Here is a 15,300-nt window from a genome sequence, read left to right on the forward strand (position 1 = left end):
CCTTGATGCTTCAGAAAAGGTTAAGTTTTTTGGTTTACGCCCTCCCTTTACCCTAAACCCTTGTTACTGAAATCTGTGGCGTGAGTTTCTTTTTCTCCCTAGAAGTAAATGAATCACTTCTCTTATCAGATTAGTCCTGCTTGATTAAGTCCTCTATCAAGGAAGTTACGTGCTCAACACTGGTCCTCCTGGGAAGGTGAGAACTTGGAGCACAGTGGTGGGACACTGCTCAGTGGCTTGTTACGTCTCTGCCAGATGCCATTGTTTGTGGAGGGCTTGTGCAGGCAGGCAGTCGAGTCACAGTGTTGGAGCAGCCTTCTGCCTGCCCCGCGTTTGTCCCTAGCTGCCAAGTTTTGGGTGGAGCAGGCAGCGTCTGTGTGTCCATCCCCACTCAATCTTCCCTTGTGTCTTTTTTTTTCCCCTCTCCTGTTTATAAATCGAGTCACCAGAGGACTAAACTGGGTGGCTTTATCCACTTTGTCCTGCAATTTGGTGGCAAACAAGACAGTTACATGTCTACCTGTCAATGAAGGGGGCAGGAACTGAGGGATACAAACGCAGACAATAAGCCACATGCGCATTTTCCGAAAGCGTGGTTGTGAGGAGTGTGTCTGATGAGGACACTGGTGTGGGAGATCGGCAGGCTACATAATGCATGAGAAAATGTTTAGAAAACATTTAAACAATGGGGAAGACCATCTATTTTCTTCCACTTGCTAACGCTCTGGGAGCTGCGCTTGCCAGCAGCCCCAGGAGCCTTCTCAGCCCCGTAAGGCACTTCAGTTGCCTCAGAGGGTAAGCAGGGAGCTGCATTTCAGTTTTGTCAGGCTAGTGGCTGACAGGGGAAGTGCCTCGAGGAGCGATACAGGATTTTTTAAGGACGTTACTTAAGTCCAGGATGCAATTTCAAACACTACAGTTCCTCAAGTAACACTAGGTTGTACAGAAAGCACATTTTTCTCCCTCTGGACTGGGGCCTCCAAAAGCACCATTGTGCAGCTGGGTCCAGTTTCAAGGCTACAAATGTATACTCAGTTTTTCCCCTTCCCTGCCACCCCACTCTTCTGCACCCTGGGGTGAAAGAGCAGCCCAGCGCAGAGATGCTGCAGCTTGCGGCATGTGAAACACAACTCCGAAACTTCTGCTCTAGAGCACTTTACAATGTAATCAGATCAAACACTATCATTGTTCCTTCCACACAGAGCTTTGCTACGACTGAAGCAGCAGAGCAATATTAACTGCTAGCATGCTCATCATTGTGCTTAACTAAAAGCAGATTCATTCCATCGTACCCTATAAAGAGATGATCACGATTGCACAATACAATTTGGTATTTTAACAGCCTCCCACCCCCAATTATGAAGTCTTTGGTGCAGCTGATGTACAAATAAAGTTCTATCTAAGACTGACTACTGAACTAAGTGGAAATACTTAAGAGGAAAGCCCTTCAAGGCAGAAAACACTTCGGTTTTGTTATGCGATTACACAGTGCGAGGGAAGATAGGGCCCTGACCCAGAGTGTAAAGTTCAATTTAGCATTATGTGCCCGGTTAAAGTAGGCACTAATTAATCAGACCTACTTGGGTAGAAAGGGTTCTTATACATCACTTGAATCCAGGCTGCTGGGATAAGCAGGCACATCTTGGGGATGCGGGACTTTCTCTTAACCAGAATCAAACATGACCCTGTTATCCTGAGGTGGTGGAAGGCAAACCAGAATTGTTGTCAGCCCAGTAACTGCAGCTAGCCCTTGTATCTGCCTTGGTATGCCAAATACGCTGTAGACATTAGAGTGACCAAGATATTCTCATAACGAAATACTTTTATGCATCCACCTAAAAATACATAAAACAGAAAAGAAAGTAGAGTGCTCTGGCCTGGGGCTTCCTACGCAGAGGCAAGGTGAAACAGCAGAAATGGAGAAACATAGTGAGTTAAATCACCTTCCAGGCTTGTATGCAAGTGCCAAATCTCTTCAAAACACAAGGTTCTCACAAACGCCATTTATTCCAACAGGATACACATCGCTAAATAAAATGAGTCACTATAAATGAATCAGACTGAGTGGGAACAAAGTAGGAGCTCTTTATAAACTCAAAGCATATTGGGCAATAACTAAAATATTCAGAGCACTAGGTAAGAATGAATTTATGCCAGCTCGCAAAGAAGTATTTTTTGTATCTTAATACTTACAACCAAATAATTATTTAATGTCATATCACTGATGGAGATGAGACTAGAAGCTGTGAAAAGGGAGTATCATTAGGAAAGCTAAGATCATAATATTGTTTACTTTGGGAAAAGAGAAAAGCAGTTAGTATTTTATTGCAGTTATAGCAACAACTACAGCTAAGCAGTAGCTGCGTGCTCATTTTGAAACTGCATTCTGTTCAAACAGCAATTATTGCAATTTTTTTTATTAGATGGTAAATGGAGGGCTAGGAAATTCTCAAAATAGAAATCTGTAAATCCATTTATAAAATGTGACTGACAATTAAGAAGCACCATTTTAACAGATGATTTTTTAAAAAATTAGGCATTACAAAAAATGGAATATGTCATTCTGTCTGGCTTAAACCATTTTGATTATTTTGTTAAATAAGGAAAGGGAACATTCAATTTAATATGTGCAAAAGCTAATATTTACATTGTTCAGTACAGAGAGGCACGATCACATTAAGAGAAACTGAAAGAGGAAGAGAATGAACTGTTCTCAGGGTCCACTGTAGGTAGAACAAATATTAATGGGCTTAGTAATGTAGAGTCAGGTAAGGTATTAGAAAAAATCTTTCTAACGATAGAGCTAGCGAGGCATGGGAAGGGATAGCACAGGGAAGTCATGGAACTACCCTCCCTGCGAAAGATTAACCCAATTTTCGCCAATGTTTATTTACAGTTGAACTGCTCTGGGACAGACTCTTCCAAGTCCTTTCCAGCCCTGTTTTCTAACAGTTTTAATAAGGCTATTGTTAGTGATTTTAATCTCGCACAAATTGCCTTTGCCACTTGAAGATGCTGCTCTCAAGCTCTTCTTCCTCAATCACTTGTTCATGCACAGTCCCTTGTTGTAGCATGAAAGTAGATCTGTGGGCAGTCTCATGCAGGAGTGGACCAGCATCATTGTCCAGATTAGATTAAAGACAGCACACTGCTCTGTCTATGCAGCCTCTGCTCTTTGCTACCACATTGCATTGTAAAGGATATGCTGATTTCCAGAAACAATACCTGCTGTAGAGAAATCAGGACAGAAAGGAAGAGATGAAACAGATTTCTCCTCTAAGTTAACTGCTCTCTATTTTTATTGTTTTTCCCCATTAAATATATGAGAGTTTGAAAGAAACCAAGTGGACAGCACATATAGAGCAGACACTGGATAAAGGTGGGGTATGAGACCATCAGAATGCAATGATCCCACTCGATGCATGGACTTGCTAACTAGTATTACATTGGAAAAGAAGAGGTAAGCACAAGGGAGGGAGCTGGAAATGCAGATTATACATTTAGGTTATGTAGCTGACATAGAAAAATATTGTTTCCAGGAATTTTTAATTTAAACATTTCTTTTCCTGCAGCCCTTGCATTAACAAGCCAATTGGATCTCCTACCTTGAATATCATCACTGCCTTCAGGTTTTCTTCAGGTGAGAGGGAGAGAAAACAGTTTATCAGAAAAGATATTCTTTTCCTATGCATTGTCATATACACAATTCTACTAAAGACAAGGTCCTTCAGCTGCTTGCTGAAGTCAGCAATGCTTATCAAACACAGCGTGCCTTGTAGCAAACTCCACAAAGAGAAATGGCAATCACCCTTATCAGATGCAGAAGAGGCAGGAGGGAAACGTCACCAGCTAGACGGCTTGGGGATGCCCCTGCGTTGAGAGACTGGAATGAGCAGGATGTCCACAGGCAGCAGCAAGGCCTTGTAAATCTCAGCTATGTAGCTGTATGAAGACGACTCGGAGCGTCAGCTAGAGAATAGTGCTGTAGGGGACTGCAGGAGTAATTCCACTAAACCATTGCTTCAAAAGACAGGGCTGGCTTAAAACTTAAATGTAGTATACTTACTGGAAAGTTAAATCCGAGCATGTCCAGAAGTCTTAGGAAAAAAGAAACGAAAGCCTAACTAACACTTCAGCTGTTGAATAGTTTGTTGGAGCAGGAGAACTGGAGCAGGTTTTTAGATCTGGCACATTGGACTGGTTTTGTATATTAGAAGCTTTCATTTTATGTTGTGAGTGAGGTGGCACTAAGAAATTACCTACCAACAACCCATGTGCATCTGTATTATAAAAGCAGCGCAAGAGTTTGGCAGCCTGTTCAGAGGGCATGGTAGATGGTTTGAGTGGCATGCACTGAGAACCAGACAGGGAGCTTGCTGTCCACCTTGGCTAACATGTTCACGTAACCTGAGCAGCATTCCCTGAGCACCACGTTCATACTAAACCCTAAGCAGCTGGAGCAGCTGTGTGAAGTGCAGGCTTAGATTAATACTAGAGACATCATTAAGTGAGTAATTAAGAAGCTGAATCTCTCCCCTCCCTACCACTTCACCTACTTTTAATAGAATAGCTCCTCAACCATCTTCCCTGTAGGGAATGTCTACTTTATCATTAATTCTGTCATGTGTATTTTACTCGTAAAAATATTGCTGAGAATATTGTCTTGCTACATCTGTGCAATAAACTGAAAGGAACTGAAAAGTGAAAAATGTATTAAGAGAATTAAAAATTAGTCAGAATAAAGACAAAAATACACTTTTCTGCCATTTGCCCACGATGTGCGGCACAGGCTGTATCATGCGCTGAAAGCCCTGACAATCAAAGCCTTGAAATTCTAGAACAGAAAGCCCTCCCTTCTCCCCATGAATTACTTGGGCTTATTCCCAAGTACTTTTTAAATAACTGGTTTAGTGTAAGATCTTACACATGTTAACAAAGTTCTGCCAATCCTTCTATCAATTAACTATTGTGGATGATCTTCCTGTTTTTGTAGTAATATTAGGATTTAGTCCATAGAATTGTCAATTACAAACCTCAGTATTTGCTCTCAGAGCACAGCCTAAACCCAAAACCCCAAAGGCTAAATGTTTCAAGCCACTTAAAGTAAGCATGGAAGAAGCAGGGTGAAATCTAATGAGAGTTTTAAGTTTCTTGTTTTTTCCTTTGCGATATAGGCTACACATTCATTTTAACATCCAAAATTCATCTGTAAGAGATCAAAACCATAGCTGAAACACAAGAAGAAAGGATTTACCTAGTGAGTCATCAAAGTGCTTTATTTTATAAAGCCTTGCTCATGTTTGGAGTGTAATCTAAGCACTAACATATACAATAATGAGTCTTCCTTGCTCTGTCCAAATAAACAGTTTATCAACAAGAATGAGTGACAAAACCGCTACACAAACAAAAAGAATGCTTTGCCATAAATGTCTAAATTTGTCTAAAAATGTACACTCGTTGGCTGCAATTAAGTATGTACTCCAAGTATGTGTACCTCATTTTTACTTCAGGGTCTCCCTGTGGCCTCATACTTTAAGAAGCCACAGCATGCTTCAGAAAATGAAACTTGGGTGAGAATGTAGACAACTGGGGTATATAGGGAGAGGACAAAAAAATGTCAAGCCACAGTACCAACTTATTTAAATACATACAATACAAAAGTATACACATACATTACAGTGCTGCAGACATCACTAAGTCAAACATAACAAAAAATCCTGTAGGAAAGGTTGGGGAAAGGAGAAAAAAATTAGTACACAGCAACAGGGATAGTATTGCCTTTGGCCGCTGAAGAGAGTGTAATGGGTTGCTATTGTATAGGCTCTTCTGAAGTAAACCACTATGTACGTTATGCACAGTTGCAGGCTTAACAGCGCTGACATTAGGTATGGAGAAGGCATGCTGGCACTCCTGATTTGAGTTATAAACGATGATGGGGAGGGTTTGACTTCTCTTACGTTGCCTAAAAAATCTAACAATTTCAATAAAGAAATTTTAAAGGCACAGCTTTAGCACAGTGTGTAAGGAGATAAACTTTTAAGCATATGTAAATTTGTCTCTTTCAAGCATGGAGTCTTTCAGGGAAAAAGACAAGAAGACAAGAAATACAATGTTGTTGTTTAAAAATTTTAAACAAGTTAAACATGATCAGCACAGTTTTAGGCAATGTACTATACAATCAAACTTGAGTAAATGGTAGGACAGGTCATTTTGATGCTAAAAGACGACCTTGTGGGAAAAATCCCTCTGAAATATCCTTTCTCATTTTATTGTAAAAGAGTCTATCATGGAGGTGAGCGAGACATTCACTTTAGTACACTACTGCACATTACACCTTGGAAGATGACGAACATTACTTCATTTGTACTGCAAAATAACTTTACATGTAAACTCAAAAGTCATATACTGTACACAGCTCTGAAATTCAGAAATATCCCTGCTTTCCTAATAATGTAAACAGTAAAATTCAGGGTTCATTTTTAGAGGGATAATCTGTAACAAAATACCGCTGTTTCAACAGTACAACATAAGCATTTAAACTTCAAATTCCCAGTAAATTACAAGGGAATGGAATTTCTATCAGTGTGCACATCTTTCACGATGGGTGAAAGATGGAGCTACTATTGCCCAAAACTATGCGCTTCTTCAGATAAGCTTTTTTCCCACTTGTGACATTATTAGTTCCTATATTGCAAGAATATAAAACAAATGAAAACTTCAGGTAACAAAGTGAAATAAGCAAAGTTTTCCCTTAACATAAGTTTACTGTAGCAAAAACGTACACATAGCAGGAATTACGTTAGCTCTTTGTAAGGTAAGAGACGCCGGCTCTCAGATGTCTGAGAAGCGGAACTTCCTGTTGCAATGTGCTGAAAAGAAGACAAAAACGGGAGAGAGAGGAAAAAAAGGAAAAAACCCAACTGCTAGGAACCAAATGGAAAAAGCCTCCGGCACCAAGGGCTGTTGCAGCTGCTTTCTTAAGGAGTGCCAGTGTGCAGGGTGTAAGTGTAACATTTGCAGTAAGGTTTTTATTATCATCGTCACCATCATCATCATGAAGAATACTGTCACGTATCTTTTTAGTTCAAAAAATAAACTGATCCACAGTTTACAGTTTGATACCAATATTGTAGATTTAACATGCATTTACTCTTCCCCATCCCACACCTCTTTGCTCATTTATTCTGTTTCAGCTGGTAGCGTCAGAGTATTACTGTCACAGTGCACTCTGAGTAAGCTGTTCCATTTATTTAATTTATTTTAATTTTTTTTTTTTTTTTTGCACACACAAAAGAGTCAGAAATAGCTAGAACTATGCTGGGAATATCAGGCAGCTGTTAAAGCGAGTACTCCACCCCACTTCAGTCATCTTTGCCAGCAGATGTAAACAAAGGGGTTGCTTTCTGCATGATGACCGCTTCTCTGAGTTCCTTTTTTTCCCTACCCTTGTAGCCACTGCTGCTGTCCCCAGGTCTCGTGTCTGTCCTATGTAACATGATAGGTTACGTCAAGATGTTGGCAATAAAGTCCAAGAAGCGCTTTGAATACTGTTCAGGATTAACAGTTGAAATTTCTGCACCAGCCTAAACAAAGAATTGGGAAAGGAGAGGAAAGAAGGAAGAACCAGTGTTTTATTTCATGCTTCGTCACTGAGAGTTGTTACCTACTCAGCAAATTTCACGTGCAGTTTCAGAACCAGACACTAGAAACACAAATTGTAATGGCCCTCAAGCAGAATCTTACTAATGCCTTTTTAGGCTTCACACGAGTACAGTGATACTCGGTACTCACCACCATAACTGCAGGACACCCATCTTCCATTTCTGAAACGTATTCTCTTTACTGTCCTTACTTCTCTTTACTTTCATTGTACTTCAGTCTCCTATATAATTTCTACTGCATACTTAACCATACTACCCACTGATTCATCAACAGATTCTGGTCTGTTGAGGAGCAGTGTCTTCATACAGAGAAGACTAAATTATCATACTCAGATCTGGCATGTCAATACTTGTGTAATGTATCTTGCTATCTGAATGCTAAATAACCTGGTTTGGAATGTATGGTAATAATCACTAACATTTTTCAACATATATGCATTTAAATCTGGACTCACTGAATAAGCTGTACAATTGCTATTTCAATGAAGTCACGATTCCATTCATATTTTTATTCGAGGTTTTCAGAGCCTTAGGCCACATTGGTATTTATATTTTTCCCGTTTTACAAAAGGGGAAAATTGCATGCGTGCAATTAATGAACAAACTTCAGTGTCAGGTGGCTCAAGATGGAGACAGCAAAATAAACAAAATCGTTGTACGAAAGTAATGTTCTGTAGTAAGTTCTAATCGCAGTCAGCTTTAATAATGATAGTTGATATTTACAACATATTTCTATTCCTTATTTAAGCCAGAAGTGTGAGTTTTTAGTCTGCTACATTCAAAGTTCATTAATAATTGCCAGACAATGGCTGCATATGGTCTGCATCAACTTTCAGCAGCTCTGAGAGCAGAGAGAGAGTAATGAGAGCATTGCTTTGGAGAGACAAAAAAATAACCTTCTACAGGCCTGTGCAGGGCTTATTGCTGAGCATTCCACATCACTCTCTACTGTAAACTAAAGAGCCCTGAGCCCTTTGCTTAACCCCCCCCCCAATGCCCTGATCCTTTAGATATTTAGACAGAGGAGGGATTTTAGCCTCATGAACGATTATGCTCTTTTTAAAAAGTTTATGAAATTTGAACCTTAAATCACCATAGGAGTGATAACGGTAGATATAAATCGTAATTCTGGAAGACTAGGCTGCTTCACCATGATTCTTTGGTGTCTGCTGCTAAGCAGCAATTTCAGTCAAAATAAAGAAATTCATGGCAGTCAAACAGAAGCCTTCACTTAATGGTCTCCAAGTATTTAATATGTACATTTTACGCTTAATTTTGCAAATCATACTTTTTTTTTTAAGAGGTCTTATAAAGTGAGCCACATTATATGCTGAAGAATTAACTTTCAACAGGCTATACCGAATAATGAAACCATCACCAAGGCCCTGCATCTGAAATAAGATTCACAACAGCTTTCACAGAGTTGTATACTAATATAGGTGTCTGGTGAACAGCTTTGTTTGCAAGAATAAGGTGCGTCTCACAAATTTAGGACAAAGTCCTAAAAAGGCATCTCACTAGAGTTCTTTATGGGTGAGAAAGCTATGTGTACAGCTGAAAAGGGAGTTCTACTCTCAGTATGTAATGTGTAGCAGTTACTCTGTACTTTCGTATTACATATTAAACTAGAAAAAAACCTGAAAAAATTCTGATCTATTTCCCCTTTCCCTAGATTTCCTGACCTGTGCTGTATCAGTGCACTAAACAAGAAAAATGCAGAAGTATAAATGGAATCAGAGGAAAAAAACAACCAGATACTTACCCCATGCTTTACCGTTTTTGCAGCATGGGCAGCTTTCTTTTTTGCATCATAATGAGTAAGAATGTCAATAATGGCCATAAAGTATACTTCCTTCCTAGGTGCATCTGCAAATGGCAAACACGTGGCAATAAGAATGACTTTTGAGACATCTTAATCATGAGTCCTTCTTCTAACAAAGGGACTTTATAAGGCTCAATCAGCAGCTAAGACAGGTTAATGTCAGCCAGAATCACAGATCTGTAAAGACCACAGGCTCAAGCTGTCATTAATAGAGAGTTTAACTGCACTCATATATAATGCAAAACTCCCTAAATGAGTGTAAAATAAAACACCAGCATACAGAAATAGGAATTATTGCTCACTTAAAGTAATGTGGATTTCATCTTCCTTTGTGGAAAAACTATGAAGTTTTATATGAAAGGTAATGCTTCTGTGTCAACAAACAAGATCATATTTTCTTTATGAATTAAAACATGTATTTATCCACGTAAATGCTTATGAAAAAAAAAGATAACTTTCCTGTCTTGAACAGCCACAGGTAACTAGTTATACTTAGTTTTACACACTAACATCAAACCCAGTTTCAGGCTTCTTACACACTCCTTATGATGACTTAGCTGGAACACAGAAATTAGGTATGAGTGCACAAATTTTCAAAAAGCTACTAAAAAAGTGAAATACAACTTGGAATGCTGCTTTTCTCATTCTTTCTAGACTGTTTTTAACAGTGTTACCTTACCTGCCAGGAAAAGAACAATTATAGATACTAGATTTCCTGAAAGGGATGAAAAAAAACCATCAATTAACTGAGAACTGCTGTATCTGAATAGCTAAGCCAGTACATGATTTGATTGTGTAGTAGGTGAATTATTTGACTGCATCTCCACACATCGCAATGTTTAAGAAATACGTTCATTACAATGCTGAGCATTATAGGTGTCTTCTGCCTTCTGCTGCACCAAAGAGCAACTAATTTCCTCTTCCGCAGAGTGAATTTATATTTTGCAGTTTAACTTTGCCTTTACTTGGTTGCAAAGACTTTAGGATTCTGGTGTAAGAATCAAAACATCTTAACATAAAAATATTTATTACTGCTTACTTTCATGGGATTTTATTCCATAAACATCAATAGCTGGATCAAATTCCCCTGGAGCCAAAGGCAGCGAACTGTTCAGTGTGTTTCCTGGACTGTCTGGAGGGGTTCCAATGGGGTGGGTCCCATCACTTTCACCTTCCTCTTCTCCATCATTCTCTTCACACTCTACTTCTTCCTGTTCAGCTCTTTCAACATCATGAATTCCAACCAGCAAACTGTAGTCCATGAGTTTTAACTGAGCAAGGAACTAGAAAGTGATAATAAGCAATTTATCAATACCACTGAAAAATGTAAGCTCCACTTACAAACAGGAGAAGTTACACAAAGATGTCATCAGTCGAGAAAAACAGGCACTTCTAAGAGGGAGCAAAAGGGAGGATTAAGAGATGAAGCTAGCAGAGAGATAGTTGAATTTATTAAGATGTAGTAACAGCACACAGGTCACTTGCAACTTATGTTATAAAAAGCTGTAGGCCACTCTCCCAAAATCCTCAGGGCAAAATGATTTTTCCTGTAGTGAAGACCAGTGCCTGTGTGAGACGATGACTGTCACTCCTGTCTCGTGTTTCAATTAGGGCTATCCTAATTGACTGTCACCGCTCAATGTCCAGACCAGCCTCTGTTCTATCAGGCGTGCTACGATCTGGTGCTAAATCCGCCCCCTCACTCCCTTTTAAGCCTTATTAAAGAATGATGAAAAAATGTTTAAATATTCTTGCAGTGGAAAGTAGGGAAGTTTTACACCATGAAGACATGAAATAATGCTATATTCTCTTCACAGTGACAGGCTCATAATTTAAATCACGTAAGCAAAACATGACTGTGAATGAAAGGGTGGTTTTGAATAAAGACTGAGGATAGGAGTTTTTAGAAAACTGAAAGATGAATACACTTTATGTATAGACAAAGTGTTATTTTAGTTGAGGGGAACAGGATAAGGCAGAAAGAGAGGAGGATGGAAATAAGGAAGGTATAAAAGCGGGAAGATGGGATAAACACTTCACAGGGGTGATGGGGAGGCAGGGCAGAGCTGTGCTGCAGCCTAAAAGCAATACTGTGATTCTGAACTTGCGGAGCCCTTGCTTATGGTATGCAGAGAAAGAGGCTGAAAATACAAATTGTTTCAGTTTTTAGAAACTCTAAAGGGTTATAAAAAGGAAGTTAGAGCAGACGAGAAAAGAAGGGATTTAAGCCAGACTTTGGAATAGATGAAAGAGATGAGTATAAAATACTAGGAAATGAGAAACTACAGTTTGTTAAAATCCTGATTCTGAGAAAAGAGAGGAATCAGAGATAACAAATCTCTGACCGTAAATTCAAGTGCTAGAAGAAACATTGTGAGATTAAGAAGAGGTTTAAGACGAAAGAAGAAATTGGTTTCTAATAATTTAAATATAATCAAGCAAAAGACTCTTCACAAGACTAGAAGAGATCTAAGTTTGAAGAGATGATGTACAATGATATACAAGAAGAACTGATGAGATTGGCCAAAGGTGATGGACTGGAAGGATTCCAGGCATATTATTAGGTACTTGATAAATACTGAGAGAGAGACAGGAGAAAAATCTACCAATAATCATACAAAAAAGCACGAAAGAGGACAGGCTCTTGGAAAAAAGAGTGAACTGCGAATTAGAAGAGAACGGCTTTTAGAAAAAAGTGTGCTGCTGCTGACAGCAAAAAGACTTAGGGAGATAAGCACAAGGAAAAGATCACCTGATTTAAAATGGAAAAAATATCCTTATATGCTTTTTCTCAGGACATTTTCAATGGAATGAGGAGGCAGGAAAATAGACAAGAGGACATCAAATCAGCAGTAATAGATATTTGTCTGTTTGAACACAGGAAGGGGACATAAGACTCGATTATGAGAGAAATATAGAAACAAAACTTACTTAATGACAAACAAGAATGGATATAAAGTCATATAGTTTAGAATACTACTCCATAATATGTTTAACTATAAATACTGTGTGATAAGATAATCATATGCTAAGTGTCGTGCATTTCTTTTCATTGTAGTGAAATGTGAGTGTTTACACATCGGGTACAAAGTGTATACTATCAGTTATCTAACAAGGGCAGAAGAACCAATAAAAGAAAAACAACGTTAAAGAACAGCTTGCCGTTGTTAAAATCAAGTGCCAGATCACTTCACACTAGTGGTTTACATGGATATTTAACAATGCTCTGTATATATTTCAAAACCATAAAAAATAGCCTCTCAAGACATGATCTGGAATCTGCCATTATATTCACAATCCAGTAAATGATGTAGAAGATTGCACACAATCCACTTTCTGGGGTGATAAAGTATCTTCCACATTCCTTGCACATACTTAAGATCTTGTCTGCAACCTACTTACTGTAAAAGCGTTAGTCAGCAACACTAATACATGTTAAAAGAGCACAAAACTTAAGCCCAAATAAACTTATCTCTAGAGGTGACATTGGTAGAGCAGTTTTCCAGCGCAATATTTTAAACATAAAATAAACACATATTGATATTTCACAAAATATTTATGTTTTCGTAATTATCATCACTACAAATTTCTCATCATTATTATGAGTGGAAATTAGATTTCCTCAAAAGCAAATTATTGGGTAAATTCTAAAGTTACAGATTTTGTTTTATGTAACTACTGAGATGTAGATCTGAAGAACTAGACAAGTCAATTCACAGAGCCATTTTGATACAAGCAGCTGAAAGTCTTATTAAGTCACAGACACATTTTGCTATCAGGTCTCTTCAAACAAGGAAAACAGATTTTAGGCTCCAAGTATAGGGATTGCAAAATATTATGTTTAGTGACAATTTTCAATTATGGAAACTAAAGTCAAGCTGTATGAACTAGTTAGCCCAATATTTATTTTATTTGCTGAACTAAATCAGTTATAATAAAATATTACATTAAATTCACATATTAACACTTTTCTATTAAGTATTGTCTATATTCAGCCAATTACAAATTTATGAGAAGACTGCATTAAGATAATGAGTCCAACAGCTGTATACAAATTTCTGAAGCACTCTACTGTTGCGATACTAAGGATGATTTAAAACTGGATTACTAATATGAAACCAACAGAACATGCATGGCTGCGCACAGGGGATGCTACATTCTCTGTTATGTATGTGTATGGCCTCAGCTCTGGTGTACCTCCACCTGTAAAATACAATACTCACCTCTCTTTTGGGGGCATTTGGAAGTACTAGGCTTGTAAAGCGCTTAAGTACTAAGTAGTACCATCATTTTAACATCACATCATCAAGGCAGGGACAATGTATGGCAACCAGCTATGGCAGCAAGCCATTTATCACATCAGCAAAAGCAGTGATCAAGTCCTGAAAGTTTAAATTGTGTTTCATTTAAAACAGTCTTAAAACCAAGAGTCTTCATTTAATGAATTACAGGTATGATTTCCTGGGCTATCTGTAATTTGCCACACATTTTAATCACATATAACCGAACAGGCACATTCTTACCTCAACATCTTTTTTGAGTTTCTCAAGGAACATCTTTTTGTTATTCTCATCAATGTGAATCTTCTGGCCATCATTAATAAAATCATTGTCTTTGAACGTCGGCAGCTCTTTGGCCTAAAATAAACAAAAACTCCTGTAAGAGCGGGATTGCAAAGAGGAGTGCGGTGAAGCTGCTGGCTCGGCACGGCCCCCCCGCCGGCAGCGGTGCCTCTGGAGCTCCCCCGTGCCCGAGAGGGCACCGCCGAGCCGCCGCTCCGGGGGAAGCAGAGGCACCTCCATCGCACACAGCTCTCCGTCACTGCACCCACGGAGCCGATTACTTAGTTTATCCCTCCTGTCAATGGCCTAGAAGGTATACGTTTACTGGGCATGCAGCAAATGTAGCTAAGAAAAATCTCATACTCAATAGTTGATTTGCATCGAACCTTGATTTGCACTGAGCTTCTTCCAAGATGTCGTTTGTCAAAGTGACTGGCAATAAGCGAAGTCGAAACACAATCTATACCTTGTAACAAAGTGCTATTGCATCAGATCTTAGAGATGAAGTCAGATTGGATTGCATTTTACATAGCTTCTGTGAATGTTTGTAAGTGCCTAACACCAAATAATTATTTAAAAAGCGTCAAGTGAACGTGAATTATGTAATGCTGCTTAGAAGTGGTAAATGTCAGAGAAGACTACTGCCTTTTAAATAAGTAATTAAACATTCTTGATGTTGGAGCATTAGTTGATTATCTTCATCTTTAACTCTCCCACAAAGTGATTTCCAACACCATTAAGGAAAGCTAGAAACTTTCACATGACCAGCGCAGACAAAGTAACTAACCAGTGGTTTCAGTACTAAGACCCCTCAAACAGGCTCTCTTTTCAGAGGGCAGTGACTGGAAGTTTACTTAAAAAAAAAGCCAGCAAGCCAACAAAACAAACAAAAAAGCAGTTCCTTCAGGGTATTTGGTCAAGCAAACTATAAGCAATAGTAGCTTCTGCCATCAGAGCCTTTAAAAAATTGGCCTATTAAGAGCAATGAACAGCCTTTTTCCCTGCCCCCCACCTTTAATAAATAATAGGGAAGACCAGGTTTTCTTCACAAAGAAAATGTTGCAGAACAGCCGAGTGCTGCAGTCCTCAATGACCATGAACTTAATGGGTACTTTGAATAAAATAATATCCCCTTAATCTGAAAGTCCTTCTGCTAGGAATAAAAGGCAGCTAACATCAGCCTACTGGAATGTCCTCCATAAGTTTAATTAATCAGACATTGCTTATAATCTTACTGGAGACAGTATTTTTCATA

The 15,300-nt window shown here is 38.7% G+C and overlaps 1 protein-coding gene across 1 annotated transcript in view; it reads right to left on the reverse strand.

The window, feature by feature from the left end:
* Positions 1-5,249: 5,249 nt before the first annotated feature.
* Positions 5,250-15,300, reverse strand: part of PIP4K2A (phosphatidylinositol-5-phosphate 4-kinase, type II, alpha) — a 52,491-nt gene continuing 42,440 nt past the window's right edge. The window contains exons 6-9 of the mRNA XM_009574339.1: positions 14,007-14,120; positions 10,523-10,766; positions 9,424-9,527; positions 5,250-7,583 (exon numbers count right to left, since the gene is read on the reverse strand). Of these exons, the coding sequence (XP_009572634.1) occupies positions 7,503-7,583; positions 9,424-9,527; positions 10,523-10,766; positions 14,007-14,120 (543 nt within the window). The 3' untranslated portion in view covers positions 5,250-7,502. The remainder of the gene's footprint in view (positions 7,584-9,423; positions 9,528-10,522; positions 10,767-14,006; positions 14,121-15,300) is intronic.

This window comes from Fulmarus glacialis, unplaced genomic scaffold (genome assembly GCF_000690835.1).
Source record: "Fulmarus glacialis isolate BGI_N327 unplaced genomic scaffold, ASM69083v1 scaffold18883, whole genome shotgun sequence".
NCBI lineage: Eukaryota > Metazoa > Chordata > Aves > Procellariiformes > Procellariidae > Fulmarus > Fulmarus glacialis.